Here is a 22,517-nt window from a genome sequence, read left to right on the forward strand (position 1 = left end):
AGTACTCCCGGTGTGGTATCACCATGATTCTTTAAAACATCATAATTGGATCGGGGTCCTCACAGACATTTTCAATCTGTCCCTGGCCCAGGCAGTTGTTCTCAGAAGCTTCAAGATTGCCACCATCATGCCAGTGCCACGAGTTTGAATGACTTCTGTCCAGTTCCACTCATCCCCATCATTAAGTGCTTTGAAAGACTGGTTCGATCACATTTGAAATCCTGTTTTCTCATCACCCTGGATTCTCATCAATTTGTTTATCATATCAACAGGTCAGCTGAGGATGCCATTTCCATGGCACTTCACTCTGCCTTGACCCACTCAGAAAGCTCCAACTCTTATGTAAGAATGTTGTTAATTGACTTTAGTTCTGCATTCAATATTGTGATTCCCTCCAAAATGATTGCCAAACTGCCAGCTTGGAATCAGCTCATCCCTCTGCAATTGGACCTTGGACTTTCTGACTAACAGACCCAATCTGTTAAGTTAGTCAATCTCTTCCCTTCCATTCTTGAGCACTGGCATGCCCCAAAGCTATGTGTAGAGCCCTTTCCTGTATTCCCTTTTCACCTATTACTGTGTTCCTGTATATGGTTCTAATTCAACAATCAAGTTCGCAGATGACACCACGTTGGTTGGCCTGATCAGAGGGGATGATGAGACGGACTATAGGGACAAGGTCCAGCACCTAACCATGTGTTGTACTAACAACTTGGCACTTAATACTCGAAGGCCAAGGAGATCATTGTGGACTTCAGATGCTGTGGAAGCCACATTAATTCCCCTATTTACATTAATGGAGTTGCAGAGGAATGTGTATCAAGCTTCAAATTCCACATTTCCAATGATCTCATTTGGTCCCTGAACTCCTCCATCCTGATCAAAAAAGCGCCTTTATTTCCTGCGGAGCATGAAGAAAGTACACCTGTCCCAGAATATTGATGGATTTTTACCACTGTGCCATTGAGTGCATCTTAGTGTTGTATAGCAATTGTCTCATAACAGACCATAAAGCACTTCAGCAGGTGCCCAGCAGATTATCGGCATCCAATTGCCCACCATTGAGAACATTTATCAGGAACGGTGTCTGGGCAGGGAGAAGAGCATCATCAAGGATGCATCTCACCCTGACTATGGCCTTTTACTCTTCTTACATCCAGTAGGTGCTACGAGCCTTTGTTCTTGAAGCAGCAGGTTCAAGAAGAGCCTTTTTCCCCCCCGAGACTGTGACCCTGCTGAACCTTGAATCTCAGTGCTGAGTGGTCATGTACTCACATTGTACTGTCAGAACTTTTATAATTGTTTGCTTGCTGAGAGCACTTGCTTTTATTTGCACATAGTTATTTGTATATAGCACTAGTTTTTAAACTTCTGGTTGGATGCTAATTGTATTTCATTGGCTTTGTATTTTACTTGGCACAATGACAATAAAGTTGAATCTCATCTAATAATTCCTGAACTCAAATCCTCTCATAATAAAGGCCAATATATCATTTGTCTTCCTAATTTCTTGCTGCACCTGAATGTGAACTTTTTCAATATCAATTTTACCCAATTGTCTTAGTATTTAATATCTGCTTTTCTATTTCCTTGTACCAAAGTTGATAACTTCACATTTTTTCCCCCACATTATTTTGTAAAAGACCAACTGCACCCATATTCTCTTGAACTTGGCGTGACTCCAACACTTTCACCAGATTCCCAATTAATTTTATCAAGGCTCCTTTAAGCTACACTCCATCTCTTTGTGGATAACTAAGTGGAGACTAATGGGCCACAGCAAGTAATTTTCCAATATGTCAATTAGAGGTAAGTGCTGAAATAGCAGCCAGTGTGTCATTTTCCAGTACAGTAAAATCCCTGTTATCCAGAATTCAACCATCGGCAGCCTCAAACAATCATCCAAAAAAATTGCAGAAAATAAATACTGGTAGGTAAAAAATAAGAAAGTTTAAAATTGATGCCTCCTAGTGGTTAGTTCGCCAATCATTCAACATGCAACCTCAAGCAACTGGCAAATACACTTATATACTAATTACAATAGATGCCAGATACTGAGGGTTTTACTGTATCATGTAAAAAAAAAATCAACATGTTGAATGTGATTATAGTGACTTAGGAAAAGCCAAAGTTGAATCTTCCACTTGACACCTGGGTAAATCATGGTTGCCAATTTGACTCCTGACTATATTTTGATGCCACCTATAACAATGAATCATCTCTGTTGAGATAGGGTATACCTGCCTGGAAGATATCTTAAATGCATGATTATACTGCCTAACTAATCTGTGGAACAGCTCTCCCAGTTTTAGCACATCTCCACTGTTTCTTCGTATAATGCAGTTTTTCACTTTTATTGAAAACTAACTGATGGCTTTAATTGACCATTTATCATTTTGTAATGAACCAGATTCAGAATTTGTTTAAATTCATACCTTTGCAAGTCTGGCTCTTTTGATGAGATCATTAAGTTTACGCAGTGCAGCATTCCGAGGTAAACTCTTAATATCATTGAAAAGGTCCTCTGCTTCCATTTCAAAGAGTTTCCGATTTTCTGTAATCTGGAGGGGTTTTGACCAGAATGATCCTATGTAAACACGGACAACTTCAGGGGTGTCGATCACTTTGCCAAGGGACCACATTAATGCACCATACACTCTCATCAGTTGCTGTGTATCAACTTGGTCTGCCTTGTTCAGAACAACTCTGATCTTGTCATCTTGGCCTCTGAGTGCCTTAATAGCATCTGAAAACTCATCAGATATATCCAACTTGTGGGCATCAAACAGCAAGATTATGCGATCAACTCTTTCAGCAAACCATCGCAAAACCTCTGAAAAGTCATATCCTAAAATAACAAACAGAGATTAGACATCATATATAATCAAAATTAACACAACAAATGGAGAGGAACCAGAATGTTTAAAAAAAAAATCATATGGTACAAATTGACCACATTCTTGTAATTTCCTTTCCAGGAGCACAGTCATTTTCAGCAAAATGTACTGTGTATACTTGTGTAAAAGTCAACCACCCTATTTTTGGCCCAAAAATCTGGTAATTTAGTCTCTCAGTGATGCTCCTGATGCCTTGATCACCAACTCATACCTCTGGTCTTGCCTCCTGTCCATTACAGCTCCTGACGCCTCAACCGCGGATTGTCACCTCAGCCCCAGCCATCCGCAGGCCGGAACTCCTGACACCTCAATCATGGACCTGCACCTCAGCCCCAGCCACTTGCCCATCAGAGCTCCTGACACCTCAACTGTGGACTTACCTCCCAGTTCTGGTTAGCCGCTTGCCTATCGGATCTCCCGCCTTGGCCCATGCAAATACTTACTGTGGTCAAAAGGTGTGTCCTTGTAATACATGGCCCCATAAATTTGGCATTAAAAAAATGGTCTATAAAACTTGACTTTTATACAACTACTGTATAAACTGTAAACTTATTAATACTTTCTCAAGCTTAATTAGGTTTGAACATTAAGTAGTAGTGATGCTGGAAATGCTCACACCTCAAGTATAAGTAATATAAAATTGTTAAATAATCTATCTAAGAAAAATGCATTTTTCAGAGCACATTAGAGATGGCCATACAAAAACTGTCCCCATCAAGTTTTCAGCTGCTCAAGTTTAGTTTTGCAGGGAAGCAAAAGAAAAAAAAACTTTGTACTGGGCAATTGAACACATAAATAATATGGAGTTAAAAAGGTAAACGAGCCAAGTTTAGACCACAGACTTTAACACAGAAACATGCTCACCTCTCTTCCCGACACCCTCGAAAGTCGGGTACATTGCTACTGTCTTCCACTGAGTGATGCAAAATACTCATTCAGTTCCTCTGCCCCTCCTTGTCTTCTATTACAATTTCACCACCATCATTTTCTACTGATGTTACATCTACTCTCACCTCATTTTTACTCTCAATATCCTTAAATAACCCGTTAATATCCTTTTTCGATATTATTTGCTAGCTTCCTTTCAAAGTTCTTTTTTTTCCCCTTCCTAATTACCATTTTAGTTGCTTTCACTACCCACTGCATGCTCTGTTCTCACTGCTGCCATCAGCATAGAGGTATAGGTGCCACAAGACTCATATCATCAGGTTCAGGGACAGCTGCTCCCCCTCCACCATCAGACTCCTCAACAACAAACTCAATCACGGACTCATTTAAGGACTCTTTCTTGTACTCTTCATTGATATTTTTAATTCTCTCTGTATTGCATAGTTTGTTTACATTTCTTTATGTGTACATTGCATCGTTTTTTTAACATTACTAATTAGTGGTAATTCTGCCTCGCCTGCAGGTAAAAGAATCTCAGGATTGAATGTGATGTCATGTATGTACTGACAATGACTCTGAACATCATAATTCCAAATACCTATGCAGTTCTAAGTTAATTTGCCTTTCCCACTATCCTCTTTGCATTAAAATGAACACTCTTCATCCTCCTCAGTCTCTGTGATCATTCCTAACCCTTCATATCAAGCTTACTTCCCCTAACTCTTCCACTTTCTACCCTGCTATTTAAGTTCTCACTTTTCTTCCATTCTTATGCAAGGTTTTTTCAATTTATAATTTCTGTAGAAATTTAATTATGCCAAAGTAGAAATAAAACCAGGGTGTGGTCATGTCAAACGCAACTTATTCCGAACTGCACAACGTATCGTTCAAAACAAAATGAGTGTTAGTACATATTAGCCCAAAACAAAATCACTGGAGTGCAAGCAGAATAAAGCCAGATGATTGGTAATCAATAATAACTAGGTTTGTGGATGTTGACTAATCTGAATTTTCAATACTTTGTTTAATTTTTAGATTTTCAGCAACGGCTGTATTTTTGTCGTGTAAAGTATCGTTTTTGGAGACAAAACCAACTATCAATTGTGAGTGTTTCTACTTCTCCTTTTAGCTATGAACAGGGATAAAAGCAGACAAAATGTAAAAAAAGCTTAACTGGGGAAGGGGTAATTATGATGGGATGAGGCAGGAACTAGAGGGAGTAAATTGGGAACAGACGTTCTCTGGGAAATGCAGAGAAGTAATGTGGAGATGGTCAGGGACCACTTGCTCGAGTTCTGGTTAAATTTGTCCCACTGAGCCAGGGAAAAGATAATAGGAAAAGGGAACCATGGTTGAAAAAAATTGATGTAGCTAGTTAAGTGGAAGAAAGAAGCTTACCTGTACATTAGATTTAGGAAACAGGAAGGGATCAAACAGCATTATATGGTAGTCAGGAAGGAATTTCAGAAGGGATTTAGGGGAGCTCAAAGGGACATGAGAAGGCAGAAGGATTAAAGAGAACCCCAAGGCACTCTATGCACACGTGAAGGATGCTGAGAGTGAAGGTAGGGCTGCTTAAGTATACAGAGAAGGAGGCAACATATGTCTGGAGGTAGAGGAGGTTGGGGAGGACCTAAATGAATATTTTGCGTCAGTATTCAACAGACAAAAGGAACTTGGTCAAGGTGAAGTCAGAATTGAGATTAGGTAAGTGGAAGTGCTGGATCTTCATAAAAACATTAAGATCGCTGATGAGAAATACCCTAGGTTGCTGTGAGAAGAGATGAAAAGGATAGCTGGGGTTTTGATGATGATCTTTATGTCTTCCTTGGCCTCAGGGGAGATGGGGGGGGGGGGTGGTATTGGAGAATGGCAAATGTGGTTCCCTTGTTTAAAAACAGTATTAGGGAAAATCCCAGGATTCCAAACTAGTGCCTCATGAGCCTATTTTGAGTTTTTGAGAAGGTAACAAAATAAATTGATGCAGGTAATGTGGTAGATGTGGTTGACATGGATTTTAGTAAGGCATTTGACAAGAGACTCAATCAGAATGCCATGGAACCTTGACTGTGTGACTTGCATGTAGAAAGCAGAGGGTTGAAAAGAATATATAAATATTAAGGACAGACAGATAAATAAACATTCGCAGTTGCAAGAAAACAAAAATGGCATTTCAATAGTGCAGGCAGGTCTTTTTGTGGTACATAGGAACATAGGAACATTGGAAGTAGGAACAGGAGTAGGCCAAAAATGGCCCATGAGCCTGCTCCGCCATTCAATACGATCATGGCTGATCTAATTTATGACCTAACTCCACCTACCTGCCTTCTCCCCATATCCCCTAATTCCTCTATCATGTAAAAATTTATCTAACCGAATTTTAAATATGTTTAATGAGGCAGCCTCAACCACTTCCCTGGTTAGAGAATTCCAAACATTCACTACTCTCTGGGAAAAACAAAGTTTCCTCATCTCTGTCCTAAATCTACTCCCCCGAATCTTGAGACTGTGTCCTTTCGTTTTAGCTTCCCCGGCCAGCTCAAAAAACCTTCCTACATCTATCCTATCCATACCCTTCATAATCCTATATGTTTCTATAAGATCTCCTCTCATTCTTCTGAACTCGAGCGAATACAATCCTAGACGATTTAATCTTTCATCATAAGTCAACCCCTTCATCCAACCAATTTTCAATCCAGGCCAATATACTTCCCCGGACTCCACTTTCCTGTAACTTACTGATAAGTCTCTTGTGCGGCACCTTATCAAACGCTTTCTGGAAATCCAAATATACATCAACCTGTTCTCCTCTATCCACCGCACCCATTATATCCTCAAAAATCGTAACAAGTTTGTCAAACAAGATCTTCCCTTTCTAAAACCATGCTGCGTCTGCCTGATTGAACCCTTACGTTCCAAAAGTTTTACTATTTCATCTTTAATTACGGCTTCAAGCATTTTTCCAACTACAGACGTCAAGCTAATTGGCCGATAATTTCCAGCCTTCTGCCTATAACAAGTTATGATTAGGCTAATAAGGGGAAATTAAAGTGCCTGATAGCCATTGGATTAAAAACTGCTTTTGAACCTGGAGTTCGTGCTTCTGTACCTTCTTCTAGAAGGTAGCAGAAAGCAGAGGTTGTGACCAGGGTGATGGAGATCCTTTATTACGTTGGCTGCCTTCTTCAGACACTACCTCACATAGATATCTTCGATGGATGGGAGATTCGAGCCTGTGAATGACTTGCCAGTTTGCTACTTTCTGCAACCTTCTGCATTCCGGAACATTTGAATTATAAATTCAACTGTGATTCAACCAGTCAGTTTATTTTATACAGTACACCTATACAAGTTGATCGATATATCAAATCTCCTCAGACTTCTTAGGAAGTAGAGATGACAGTGTGCCTACTTTACAGATGCTCACCCTGAACCAGCACATCAAGGCAAATCGAAAATGGAACAGAATTTTCATCACAAACATACTACAAAAAGTTCAACTTTAGACAAATTATTAAACTGAAAAATGAAGGAAATTCCTCAACTGACCTTTAAAAAAAGTTTGCTTACTTCTGAAAATCTATTGGCCAAGTGAAAATGTGCATATCTATAATTCCACCTGGAAACCTGGCAAAATAACAACACTTACTAAGAAATAATGCAATTACTGACCAAAATTATTTTACAAATACACCGTCACATAGCAAAGGAAGGAAGACCAAAAACAATTCCTTTTCTAGTGTCCTGCAATAAATTATCATAAGTTGAACAAAAACACATTTATTAAACATTAATTAATTTGATAAGTAGAACAATCAAAAATCCAAACCACTGGATGCTTTTTCATCATTTAAAGGGGTATGAATAGTAATTCAAATTTTAAAAAAAATGACATTATTTATTCAGTTCAAAAACAAAACTAAATTAATCATCCCACACCCCACATTTCAACAATCTATTTAGCAATTGACAACAAAGACAAAATAAGATACAAAATGTAGTGAAAACTACTTATTCCTCAAAAGTAAATGTGGAGCTAGTTCAATTTGGTAACACTAAGAAATTGTTATAAATTTCTCAATTTTACAAAAAATATACAGTAATAAAGGAATGAATGGATTTTAAATATTCTAAAATTAGAAAGGTGATAACAATTGAAAAAAGTTCCACATATTCTGACCATGTGTATGTAGTTACAGTAGAACTCCGATTATCCAAAATGGTCAGGACCAGGCTAATTTTTGGATAAAGCTTTTTCTGAGAACGGTCATTTTTTAAAAACAGCCCAGTAGCAACAGCAAATCACTTGTAACAGTGTTTAAATGATAAACGACAAGGGAAGGCTTTTTAAGTTCTAAAATGATGTTTAATTCTCACCAAAAAAATGCTGGCTGTCACCAATCCCCAACACCTCCCCACCAAGACCCTGCTCGTACCGGGAGCCCTAGGATTTCGAAGAATTTGATTTTGGATAATCAGATAATTATGGGGTTATATTATATATTATACATAAATAGATTTTTAAAAGAGATTGATTGTGGAGGTTTAGTGTAGGTCAGTTCCCAAACAGATACCTGTACTTACAAAACACATCTCATTTAAAATGCAAGAGCATTGCTGAAAGGGAGACTTCATGTCCACAGTGACTTTTCAGAAAATTTGAAGAATGCCTATGGAAACTTCACAAGTAGGTGTCAATTGGACTGATGCTGTGGAGTAAATGGACTATTGTCTTTAAAGCAACAGATGCCCAGGCTCAGGAAACTGATTCCAGTGCCAGCAAAAATCTGTCTGATTGCAGTTTGCTGTTCTAAGAGGGATCATGTGGTTTTGCAAGCAGAGAGACGGAAAAGACCAAACAGGATTTCTCTTTTTGAGAGAGAGAGAGAGAAAACTGAGTTCTGCAGTGGCTTTTGGGAGGCTACAACATGGCAAGATGGCAGGCTCGTCATTAAAACCAATTTTGAAGATGGGTTGTGAGTTCTGAGTTCAGCCTGTTGAAAACCCTTGTAGTCCTTACAAGAGGAAATGGATGGCTGGAGTGTTTCTCCTGAAATAAGGGAAACAAGAGGAACTCTGTGGTGACCTGGAAGAAGAGGTTATCATTTGGAAAACCCATGATGGGGCAAGTTTCTTCGACAAGACAATGAAGTACTGATCAGAGGAAATCAGTTTGTGTCTGTTCAATGAGCAACAAATCTCTCTCTGAAACCAACAAGAACCTTCCTGAGCAGTAACCTTTTAGCAACAGAGCCTGGTGAAAATTCATAAATGTTAAATTTTGTGCACAGTATAAGAATTGACATACTGGTGAACTTGGAGGAGTGAAAAGTGAGATTGGAGTATGAATCAAAGAACTTTCCTGAACATATACACATTACATACATGTGTGCTTAGAATTAGAAGGGGGTTAAGGTAGGTTAAGTTAAGTTAATAGTAATAAGTTAAAGTTTGATTCTATTTTTATGTTTAAAGATAATTAAAAGCAACTTTTGTTTAAGTAACCATTCGCCTTGGTGAATTTCTATTGCTGCTGGGTTTTGGTGTCAAGACTCATAACAGGAGTTGCACTGTATTATATTTCCATAATTTAAAGGATAGTGGGCTAAGTTGATTCTTGTGAACCATCACAAGAATACTGGTACTGCCTTTAATGTTATTGGCAACATCTTGATAAGAACAGGATAAAATTTATATGGAAGGAGATGGGGGATTAGAGGAGAGGATAAAAAGACGAGACTTCCTCAGATAACAACATTTTTTGGATGTCTTTCCAAGATTTTCACATACATATTCCCTCACCACCATCAAGAAAAAAAGTTGATAAAGGTTGGCCTCATATTAAGTTGGTACTTTTCTACTCAGGATGGAAAGAAATTAAAGAGACATAATTTTTGAATATCTGTTCCATCTAAATATATCAGGCACAGGAAGCTCAAATGCTGACCAGAGATCAGTAACTGGAAAGAACAGGTTTCTACATCATGCCTACTTGGTGGTTCCCAAAATGTGGTCAGTGTAATACTGAACAAGCAGTTTGATGAACTGCTGAATTAATAGAATCATCTGTAAGAATTTCCAGATTTTGGCTACTATCATTTGCTGTATTGCTCAGACCACATGCAGCAAAATAATTTTAGATTTATTGCCACTTCCTCATTTGCCAGATTCACAAGTGAAATCTAATTTCAACTTCTGCCATTTTCTATCTGAAATATTTGGCCTTTTGATCAATGGTTAGCAATGCCATACCTATTTGGATGATTTTACCTTTCCACAAGTTTCTTTTACTATTCCAAAATAAAGTGTGCACATTTCAAATTTACAGTATTATGTGGTCCCATTTTTTCATTTGTGTGGGACCGTCACTTTAAGAGAAGAGATTTAACAAACCCTGCAGGCTTTGAAGTGTCTATGAAACAGACTGCAGGTTGAAGACAGCATGTTCCTAAATTGGATACATTTGAAGAGAAGCAAAGCAGTGTCCCCAGAACCTAGGTGCAGAGACCATATAATCAACAGGTTAAGACTGAGAACTCACTTTTGCTCAGGGGCCATTTCAAGGAGGCAGCACAGGAGCAAACAGCTCTTGGAAGAAATACTGTGCTGGGTTGGCCTCATGTGTGGTTATAGACAATCTGTCTGATTTCCTCCTGTCTGTTTTAGAGGAATGATAATATCATTCTGTGTCCAAAAGAGTGAAGGTCACTTTTGTTCGGCTGACCAACATAAAGGGTTCTAGAAGCTTTGTGAGCATCACTTGCTTAGTGTTCGAAATGCTAAAGAAGAGGAGAGTTTTGGTTGGCTCTCATATAAAAAGGAACATTTCACTGGAAGCACCTCAACAAGGGTTTTGTGAGTTATATATATTCTGTCACTCCTTGTCTCTTTCACCCATTTCATGAACTGCTAATTTCATCTAAAGCCTGCGTGGAGTATCCATCTAAGGCCTATATGTCTCATCCATCTAAAGCCTATGTATTGCATCCATTCAATACCTGCATGTCTTATCAATTTCATGCCTAGGTGTCAACAATGAATTTCAGAAACTTTGAACTGCCTTTCGAGAATTGTGCCTTGAGCTGTAGTGATTTGGGGTATTCCACACACCAGTATATTTATGTGTAGTTGGGGGTTAAGTTAGATAAGTGTAGATAAATTTAAGTAAGTTTAGATAAGTTAGTTAAATTAGATAAAAAGTGTTATTTTTATTAATAATTAAAAATATTATTTTTAACATAACACCACCTGGGCTAATTTCTATTGCTGCTGGCTGGTATGCAATACTAGTATCAGCTATTCAATTGATTAATTTTGATATTTCAAACCTCACTCTAACATCCAGCACCATATTTTAATCTGTATAATAATTTTTGATGAATCCAGTCCACAAAAGAATTATTTATTTTCTTTAAAAGAATTTGGTTTATTTTTATTCTATTTTTGGCTTTTGTACGTGTAGTCTTTTCTATCACAGCATGTTTGCTTAAGTGATCCTGGATTCAACGTCCCTGCATTGAAAAAGAATTGGAAGATAATTTGAAAATACAACAATGGTATATAGAAATGAATAAATGTATTCCATTAGAAAAAATAACATATAGTTTAAGAAATAATATTGAAATATTCGAACAAGTATGGGAGCCTTACATTAAATACAATAGCGAAAACCTACCGGGGACAAACATTACCTAAGTTGATGGAAGGAGAAGGAAAGAAAAGAATGGACTCAGTAGAATTTCTGGTGTATTTTTGTTGAATGACAACATTGTCTGACTGGTTTAATGCAACCTAGATTGTATACCTAAAATGGATGAGAGGGGTGGGGGTGGGGGGGTGGCTTGGGAGGAGGGAGGGAGAAAAAGTCACTGTATATGTGTGAAAAAGAAAAAGTGTATATGATGGCTAATGTGATTTATGGTGTGAAAAATAAAAAATTTTAAAAAAAAGAAAAAAAGAAAAAGAATCTGCATTTATACAACAATGAAGCTTATGAAGTTTTTTTGAACAGTAGTCACTGCTGGTGCAGAAATTTAAAATAATACCTATACAAGGATAAGACAATGCAGACAAGGAAGAGAAAAGGGAGAGAGGAAAATCCACCATGTCCAAAGGTACATTAACGTTAGCATGATCACAAAGTTACTTTGCACTCTAGCTTCAGGAGAATAGAAGAAGTCAGTTATAAAGAGGGGAATAGAAATTGAAAGGAGAGATATGGACGAGAACTCTTAGAGCCATAGAATCTTATAGCACAGAAACAGGCCCCTTTGACCCTTCCAGTCTGTGCACAACCATTTTTCTGCCCACTGAACAGTCCATAGCTCTCCATACCTCTCCCATCCATGTACTTGTCCAAATTCTTCTTAAATGTTAAAATTAAGCCCAGCTATCAGCTTGTTCCACACTCCCACCACTCACTGTGTGAAACAGTTCCCCTAATGTTCCCTCTAAACCTTACCCCCTTTCACTCTTAACCCATGTCCTCTGGTTTGTATCTTGCCTACCCTCAGTGGAAAAAGCCTACCTACATTTACTCTGTCTATACCTCTCATAATTTTAAATACAGACTGAATGTCTGTAATCCAACGACATCAGGACCTGGCCATTGCTAGACCACAGAAAATGCCGGAAAACATATCAAAGGTAGAGCAAAGTTAAGAACAGGAGATAATACTGTGGTTAGCATAGCGATTAGCGCAATGCCTTTACAGTGCCAGCGATCAGGACATTAACACAAACTCCTTACAGACAGCACGGGACTTGAACCCCAGTTCCCAATCGCTGGCACTGTAAAGATTGAATCTGCCATGATCAGAAACCGGGGTTCAAGTCCCGCGCTGTCTGTAAGGAGTTTGTACCAAAAGCAGCAGATTCAAAACGTAGGAGTATTCTGGATAATAGAGGTTCAACCTGTACCTCAATCAAATCTCCCCTCATTCTTCTACACTCCAATGATTAAAGTCCTAACCTGTTTAACCCCTCCCTGCAACTCAGTTCCTGAAGTTGTCCTAGAAACTAAAATAGTTGGAGAATGGACATTAGGTTAAAAGATTAAAGATCACAGGTAAAAAGCGTTCTCCTTGGCAGCGAGAGGATTTGCAGTTAAGAATGGTTAGTGAGTGCCAAGAGATGATTTAGTAATTGTTTTAAGACAAACTATTTAATGCTAGACTTTCCACTCAAGATAAAAACTACATACCTTTCCATTTTAAAAAACTGCTGAAGATTCAAACTGTGCCTTTGTAACCCAAGATGCTGAGAAGGTGTGTGGAAAATTGAACATTGCTGTATACTAAGAAGGTCTCAATTTCAGATAGTAAGGAGAGTTAGATCCAGAATCAGGATGTAAACCATTATCATTTATTCATTGAGAAATATATCAACGGACAGCACTCCAAGATCAATTGGCATACTTACACACAAGTATACCAAAGATGCATTCTTTTGATCCCTAGAAACAATTGCTCAGTCCTTCAGTGTTATACAAGTTAAATTGGTGCAGAACATTTGCAGCATTAAAATGATCAGATGGGAATAGGCAGCTGCAAGTAAATTCCCAATTTGATATACTGGCAATAATATTTTGAAATTTAAAGGCCAATTCCCTTCTCATCACCTGGCAATTTGAGAACCTCTATCTCTGGTTTCCTGATACTTTGACTTGACACAAAGCTTTCAAGAATAAAATATCTTCAAATAAACTAGCTTAGTTAACTAAGTACATTAGTGCCAAAGAATCTAAACAAATTAAGGAATAAACCTGCAATGTCCCATTGTCAAAAGCTAAAACTTATTATCCAGCAAAACTAACTACAGACTTTTTAATGTAAATGCACACAATCAAGGCTGACTTGCACTGTGTTTTTCTTTGTGGTACATTTTTAAAAAATCTACCCATGTCCTCTATCAGTTAGTATTAACTATGTATTATTATGGATAATAAATGAACTAAAAAAAAGTAAATTCCTACATTACATTGGTGATTTTAAAGTTTAATCATCTCTTTTCATCCATAAAACAAAACAACATGGAAACAGGCCCTTCAATCCATGTAGTCCATGCCAAACCATTTTTCTGCTTAGTTCCGTTGACCTGCACCCAGACCAAAGCCCTCCATATCCCTCCCAGCTACATACCTGTACAAATTTTTCTTAAATATAAAAATCACCATCTCACCTGGCAAGTCATTCTACACTCTCACCACTCGCTGCATGAAGAAATTCCCCTAATAGTCACCCTAAACATCTCATCTCAATCCATGTCCTCTAGTTCTTGATCACTGAACTCAGAGGAAAAACCCTGCTTGCATTTACTCTACCTATACTGCTCATAATTTTATATACAGTACCTCTATCAAATCTCCCCTTATTCTTCTACAGCCTAGCAGATAAAGTCCTAACTTTCTTCTCTGTAATTCAGTTCCTCAGGTCCCAGCAACTTCCTTGTAAATCTTCTCTGCACTTGTTCCATCTTGTTGACATCTTTCCTGCAGTTGTGTGACCAAAACTGCACAAAATACTTCAGATTTGACTTTACCAATGTCTTATACAACTTCAAGATTCAATTTATTGTGATTGCAATAAAACAGTGTCATATTACATGAAATTGCTTTTGCCTGCTGTAAGGCAGACAGATTCGTCATCAGCAGAAATTGCCTGAAATGTCTCTTAGAGTCAAATAAAGAGAAGCAAAAGAGAGTCCCCCGCAGAGACACCGAGTGTCCGTAGATTCGCTTTCAGCGCTTTTGTAGCATCCAAAGCCACACAAAATCTAGTCCAAACCATTAGCAACCCAAGCTCCAGATCCAAACCTCCGACACGATCAGGAACTCTTCAGCACCTTCAGCAGCCCCTCGCATCCCAGTTCCGATACCTGGTACCCTTCAACCAGTTTCAAACCAGTCTCTAACCAGTCCGCAGCCCGGCGCAAGTCTCCCTACAGCAGTCTCCAGCAAACCCCCACAGTCTCTGTGGGTTCCTCACCTCAAGTTGCCAACAGCCCACCAGATGCATTGCTCTTTCTGCCGCAGAGCCCCTCACTGGTCTGCCACCATGGTCACCGTCCCATGGGTTGTCCCCTCTGCTTCTCCTTCTCAGACAGGGGATGGTCTCCATATTGTCCACATTAAATTCTACCTGCCATTTTGCAGCCCATTTTTCCAGTTGGTCCACATCCTGCAAACTTTGAAAGCCATCCTCACTGTCCACTACACCTTCAATTTTTGTGTCATCAGCAAACTTACTGATCCAATTTACCACATTATCATCCAGATCATTGATATAGATGGCAAACATCAATGGACCCAGCATCGATCCCTGACACACACCACTAGTCACAAGCCACCAGTCAGCGAGGCAATCATCCACTACCACCTTCTGACTTCTCTCTCAAAGCCAAAGTCCAATTCCAATTTACTACTTCATTCTGAATACCGAGCGACTGAACATTTTTGACCAATCTTATAAAAGGGCTTATTATAAGACAACATCCATGGGCTTTCCTTCATCAACTTTCCTGATAATCTCCTCAACTCCACAAGATTGGTTAAACATGACCTACCACACAAAGCCACACTGACTATCCTTTATTAGTCCCTGTATATCTGATCTCACGGAATATCTTCCAATAACTTACCCATCTGGGATTGTGAAAATTGCTTTGCAGACATGCTGTATTTTTCCTTTCTTGGGTAAAACATGCTTATTACACAAATTACCCCTCCATAAATCTTCGTCCGTGAAGCCAAGCCAAAGAAAGAATGGGGGTGCTGTTTGAGATAAAGTACCAACCTTGAAAACAACAGATGAAGAGAACAAGCAAACAATAGCAATGAAAAGGAGCTCAGAATTGCCAAATGAATGATCAATCACACCCTGACTGTTGCTGGGGTAGAGTCCAAAAGCAGGATATTTGATTTGAAATCCACAAAACGCCATCCAATGTGGAAAATGTCAGCTGCTTCCTTCATCATGAGATTCAACCCCATCTTGACAACATTTTACAGGAGTACAATTGTGAGTGTCCTATCTGACTACACTATTGCCTGGTCCAGTAGCTGCAAAGCATTGGACCAGAAGTCAGTACAGAGGATCATTAAAATGGCTGTCTAGTTCACTGAGGTCTCCCCTTCCTCTATTGATGACATTCACTGGAAGCTTTGCTCAAATAAGGCTTCAAAAAATATTGAGGATCTCCACATCCATCACTCAGCATCTTTGACCTACTACCATCAGGTAGGAGGCACAGGAGCATCAAAATTAGGATTGCTGGGCTGTGAAATAGCTTTTTTCCCTCCCAGGTTGTGAGATTATTGAATGGTATCCTGTAAACTTAGGTCTGTTAAGAATGAAATGAAATAAATTATTCCAGAATATTTATACATTGTGGTGGTGCACATAATTGATGGACAGACGAACCAGCTCCATGTGTCATGCGCTAGTCAGCGGAGCAGTCGCATCAAGCATGGAGCCGCGTGTTCGTCTCCTCTGGCGGAGGCTCCGGGCCCACATATGCACAGACTGCGTGGTGATGTCACATGGACCCAGCTTCTGGCATAGGGGTGGGACTTACGGTGACCTTAAAGCACAAGGCGCAAAAGAAAAATAAATGTTCAAGTGAAGACAAGCCCACCGACTGCTGGTCTTTTTTGTTCACTCCGCTAGCATGCCACATATTTATTTTATATTTTTATGTTATTATTATATGGGGGTGGTGTGTGTGTGTGAGAGAGAGAGAGAGAGAGAGAGAGATAGAGAGAGAGAGAGAGAGAGAGAAAGAAAGAGAGAGAGAGAGAGGGAGAGAGAGAGAGGGAGAGAGAGAGAGAGAGGGGGGGGGGGAGAGAGAGAGAGTGAGAGAGAGAGAGAGAGAGAGAGAGAGCAAGTGCCCACTTACACCAATTTGGGATCACTGTATTGTTCCCAAATTCTCTGTCACCCCTCCTCCCACCCAATAAGTTTTTAATTACTCATACACACTGGGGGCAATTTACCATGGCTAATTAACTTACCAACTTTCACATATGGATGAAATAATAGCAACAGGAGACATCTACATGATCATAGGGAGAATGCATCTATTTCACATGGACAGCACCAGAGTATTTTATCAGCTCATCTGCCTGCTTTGTGATTGATGCCTTTAAAATGCAGATATTATAGACAGACAATTGATCATCACATTTGTTTGTGAACTTCAAATAAAATGTGATTCAACAATGCCCATGGGTGAGGATGAAAATTATACAATTTATAAAGTTGAAAGTGGCAATGAATATAGGTACTCCCCGACTTATGACCAACTCGACTTAATGTCCATTCCACATATGACCACAATTTTTTTAATATGAAAAAAATATAAAATTTACACAGTTTATGTTGTATTGGACAAACTATAAAAGGGATACAGGGCATACAAGAGCCAAATGTGCGTACTTACCTTGTTTTTGGCTCCTGCATGCTTTGTATCCCTGATATAGTTTGTCAAATACAGCAAAAATCTATCATGAAAAAAGACTTGATTAAAAAGTTTGCTTTAAGACTTCCGTACTCCACATGCCTCAGCAAAACTCCAATTTGCATTCATTCTGAGATCCTTCGGTCTCAATTAAGGTTGTAAGTTGGGAACTACCTGTATTCAACTTTGTTATTACCAGGATAGCTGTAACTTATTGATGAAACCAAAGTTCAATACATTTTATTCAGTTTTGTTATATAACTGAGGATATCCCATTTTGAAAAGTAATAATAATAATGCAGAACTAAAACATTGAAACAAGAAGACTTAAGCCCACATTGTGTTGATTGAAAACATAATTTTTAACCATACAATTCCTTCTCATCTCATACAAACATGAAGTTCCTTTTAGCTGATCCAAGAGTACAAAGCAACAAATCAACTCAATTGTAATTTTTTTACTGCTTGTTACATTTCCCTTTCCAATTTCAACACCCAGTTTATCCTGAATTTATACACTTATGCCTGCTCCAACATCACATCCAACTACTCTACATTACCACTTCTTGACAGCTCCCTAAATGGTCCCTTTCTGAACTCTATAGTAATCCAACAGCCCATTCTGCAAATGGTACCAGCTATATTAACATGGCACTGAGGACATATAATCCCTATATAATTAATGCAATAACTTAAAACTAGCACTGCAGACAGTGATCTGATATCTAATTCAATGCTTCCATGTAAACCCTTGTCACATTTGCTTCATTCTTTTTAAAATTCTGTCAGAATTCTTCAATAAGCAAATTTCAGTTCATTCTGGGTTCACAGGAAAGGTGATAGAGGAAATGGCTATTTTTAAAATAAGCAAATAAAAGGAAGGAAGAAATTAAATTTTGTAAACCAAAAAAAATCTTCCTGTTTGGGAAAAGTTAAAAACTGAATGACAATTAATCTCACTGTCAATAAAATATAACTGCCAAAGAGGAAACATAAAATGAAATACTTGGCTTTTCTTTTGTGTAATTCACAAGGGGATGCTTTACAGGTACATGTCTCCAATTAAAGCAGCCTTACCTCTGCTTATACGTTGCTTCTCCCCAGAGAGGATTCCAGGTGTGTCAATAATAGTAATGCTTTGCAGCACTTGATTTGGCAGCTGAGCACACATGAACCTGTAAATGTAAAGAACATGACATCAGATAGATTCTGAACGTACCATAAAGGTTCAAGGTTCCTTTATTATCATAAAACACAAATGCTGGAGGAACTCTGCAGGTCTCGCAGCATCCATAGGAGGTAAAGATATAAAGCCAATGTTTCAGGCCTGAGCCTTTCTTCAAGCCTTGCTCCTGATGCAGCCTCCCATGCAGCAAGGAGACAAAACACAAACTGGGAGACAGTTTCATTGAGCACCTTTGCTGTCTGCTGTAACAGCACAAGAATTTCCCAATGCCCAACTATTTTAATTCCTCACATCACTGCCACATTGACATGTCTGTCCTTGGCCTCATGTACTGCCAAATCAAGGAGAAAGATCTTATATTCTGTCTTGGCAGACTCCAACCAGACAGCATCAATGTCAACTTCTCCAATTTCAATTAATCCCCTCCCACAGACTCTCTTTTTCCCTATCCCTCTGTCTCCTTTCCTTCCAGCTCCTCAACCCCTTCCATTCCTTCCCTGATCTGAGAACTACCCTTCTTAGCCATCTGCCATCTCTCCCATAACTTCTCAGTTTCTTTCTCTTCTAATCTTTTCCCGCCTGTATCTACCTCACCTCTTACCTGTTAGCCTATGCTCTTCCCCCTTCCATCCTCTCTCCTCCCCCACTTTTTATTTCAGACTCAGACCAGAAACATTGCCTGTGAATGTCGTGTGACCAGCTGAATTCCTGCAGCTCTTTTGTGAATGCACCAGACCTTAACATCTGCAGAATGTTTATTTTCCTGCATTCCTTCCTTAATTTCCCTATTTATTTTCTTGAATGAAATTAATGGCTAAGCTTCCACAACCGCCTGGTACAAAGACTCTTCAAGTTCTGAGTAAAGACATTTCTCCTCATCTCACTCCTAAATCACCAACACTCTCCATCTACCTTTGGGAGTACTCAAAGAATTTTGACACCTCCAAAGAATAGAGGCAGATCCTACTCAACCTCTCTATGTATGACAATTCTTCAAGTCCATGAAACAGGGACACAGCTACCCAAGTAAAATTCTAAATAGATTTTGAGTTAAAAAAAATACACAATAATTAGACTAAAGCTCATTCTCCTTTTATCAATCTGAACCATAAACATGCTGAGTAGAGTTTCAAACCAACTGATTTACTGATTCAAATTCGCATGCTTAAAAAGTCCATACTTTTCCCAGCACTCATGGGGGGCAGAAGTGACATAAACTTCCTGTCCATTGTTTTGCCTCACACTGAGAGTGCCTGAGTGTGTCTCTGCTTGCGGACTCGACCACGACTGCTGGTGCCAGTTTGCCTGCCGCACGGGCGATTCGCCACATACTCTGTACACTGTCTGCTTTATGTGGCCACCCTTGCCTCTAGACTGGTGGGACCACAACTGGGTGCTCAATGTCCAGGTGTGCCAGCTTGAGGTGGTCTATGGTAAACGTCTCCTCCCAGCCACCCACATCCAAAACATAAGTTCCCCTGTTATGACGTACCACTTTGAAGGGTCCTTTATACAGCCGCTGCAGGGGTGGACTGTGCACTCCTTGGCAGACAAACACATACTCACTCTGCTGCAGACCTTTGGGTACAAAGCAGGGCACCAGAGCCAGTGTTCCAAGTCTCTCCTGAAGTCTGGTCAGGTCCCCTGTTGGTGTGCTCTCTTGGCCAAGAGGTGTGGACAGAAATTCGCACTGTTAGCGGTGCACCGTAAACTAGTTCGGCAGATGATACTGCCAGGTCTTCCTTGGGGGGGCTGTGCGGATGCCCAGTAGCACCCAGGGGAGATTGTCTACCGAGTTGGGCCCTTGAAGGGTGCCATCAGGGCTGACATCAGGTGCCTGTGGAAACGTTCCACCAGGCCATTTGATTGAGGGTTGTACACAGTCGTCTGGTGGAGGTGGATTCCTAATAGCTGTGCTGGTGCTAACTACAGAGCCAAGGTAAACCTCGTGAACCTGATCACCATTGTAAATAGGTACCTTGCTCCTCTCAAGACAAATAGTGGGCTGACGATGTCCATGTGCACATGCTCAAACCTCTTGTGTTGGCTGGAAAGGTTACAGTGATGCCTTTACATGCCTCTGGACCTTGGAGGTCTGGCAGTACATGCACGTCCCAACCTGCTTAAGTAGGCCGTGCCACATGAAATGATCTGCGATTAGCTGGTTGTTGCCATGATGAGAGGGTGGGGGATAACCCATGCAAAGTGTTGAAGATCTGGTACCTCCAAGTGGTCAGTACGATGGGCCGAGGTTGCCCGGTGGAAGTGTTACACAAGAGTTTGGTACCTCTGGACCCAATTAGTATGTCGTTGAGGAAGAGTCCGGTAACTGCATTTCAATATGCTGATAGTTCATTGTCCCCCTGTTAAGTCTTTGGTAACACCACGTAATCCACTCCTGGAGCCAAACCGTGCACCAACTGGATGGACATCCAGGACAACATGAGCGCCACCATGTTGCTCTTTCCTGAGATATGCTTGATCATGGTGGTGAATTTGGATATGAATGACAGGTGTCACTGCTGGCGGGATAACCACAGGTCGGTCACCTTGGCAAATGCGAAGATGAGGGGCTTGTGATCGATGAAGATTGTGAACTCCCTCCCTTCCAGGAAACACTGTAGTGTTGAATGGCCAGATATAGAGCCAACAGCTCTCTGTCAAACGTGCTGTACTTGATCTCTGGGGGCCACAAGTATTGGCTGAAGAAGACGAGCGGCTTCCATTGGGCTTCGATTAACTGTTCAAGTACGCCACTGACTGCCGCTTTGGAGGCATCTCAGTGAGGGCCGTGAGGACATCTACCTGGGGGTGAATCAGGAGCATGGGCATTTATGAGATCAACTTTGGCCTGGTCGAAAGCCAACATCACTTCTTCTGTACAAGCTACCTCTTTGGTTTTGGCAGACATGAAGCTGAACAGGGGGCACATCATCTGGGCCACTGAGGGGATGAAACGGTGGTAAACATTAACCATCCCGATGAATTCCTCCAGGCCCTTGACTGGACCTGGCGAATTTGCCAATGGCATCTACTTTTCCTGGCAGGGGAACAGCTCCGTGATGGTCGATTCAGTCCGGCTTGAAGTCAATGGTGGGTAGGCTGGACTGATACTTGGCGAGCTTGACCGCCAGACCGTACTCACTGAGGCGGTGGCAGAGTAGGCACAGGTGTGCTAGGTGTTCTTGGCGGGAACGGCTGGCTACCAGGATATCATCCAGGTAGATGAACAGAAAGTCCTGGTCCTGCCCTACTGCATCCATGAGGTATTGGAAGGTCTGAGCTGCATTCGTGAGGCCAAACAGCATTCTAAGGAATTTGAAAAGGCTGAACGAGGTGGACAGGGACTTGACTTGCACTAGTTCTATCTTTGAAAAGATGCGTGCCCTGTGCAGGTTGGCAGTGAAGCCCTGGATGTGCAGGACTGGGTACCTATCAGAGATGGTCATTTTGTTCAGCCTCTTATAGTCCCTGTACAGCCTCCATCCTCCTGCGGACTTGGGAACCATATGGAGCGGAGAGACCAACGGATTGTCTGAATGCCGCAAGATGCCTGTCTCCTCCATCTTGTTAAGTTCCTCCCTCACTAGTTGGAGCTTATCTGGTGGTAACGTGTGTTCTAGGGAGTGTCCCTGAGTGGGAATGTGGTGCATCATACCGAGTTTGAAAGCTGTTATGGAAAACTGCAGGATGGATGAGAACTCAGACAACACCTGGTGAATTCATTGTCGAAACATGTGACTGACAACAGGTGCAGGGACATCAATCTGGCCTCACCAAGGGGAAAGGTTTGAAATGTCTTTGCATCGACTAGCCATCATCCCTTCAGGTCCACCAGCAAACAATGTTATGACACCGTGGCCAGCATAAACATCCATGTAAATTGGCTGGAACTGAATTGCAAAGGGGTAGCATGTGTGCTGTAGGTGTGGATGGTCCTGCCATTGGCTGTCATGAGTTCTGGTCTACCCCTTCTGGTCCTGGTACCTTGGCTTTGGGGTGGGGGGGGTGGGAGGAAGGACATGGAATTCTGCTCCTGTGTCTACTAGGAACCTGTGCGCAGACATACAGGAGGCTATCCCGCTGGCCAG

At 40.5% G+C, this 22,517-nt stretch overlaps 1 protein-coding gene across 3 annotated transcripts in view; it reads right to left on the reverse strand.

Annotated features, from left to right (window-relative positions):
- Positions 1 to 22,517, reverse strand: part of LOC138753825 (EH domain-containing protein 4-like) — an 89,049-nt gene that overhangs the window by 33,194 nt on the left and 33,338 nt on the right. For all 3 annotated transcript variants that reach the window (XR_011351448.1, XR_011351449.1, XM_069917264.1), the window contains 2 exons: positions 18,318 to 18,415; positions 2,436 to 2,848 (listed from right to left, as the gene is read on the reverse strand). Coding sequence is in view for 1 of the 3 variants with exons in the window: in XM_069917264.1 (XP_069773365.1) it covers positions 2,436 to 2,848; positions 18,318 to 18,415 (511 nt within the window). In the remaining 2 variants the exon portion in view is untranslated. The remainder of the gene's footprint in view (positions 1 to 2,435; positions 2,849 to 18,317; positions 18,416 to 22,517) is intronic.

The sequence above is a fragment of the Narcine bancroftii genome, chromosome 2 (assembly GCF_036971445.1).
Source record: "Narcine bancroftii isolate sNarBan1 chromosome 2, sNarBan1.hap1, whole genome shotgun sequence".
NCBI classification, from domain to species: domain Eukaryota; kingdom Metazoa; phylum Chordata; class Chondrichthyes; order Torpediniformes; family Narcinidae; genus Narcine; species Narcine bancroftii.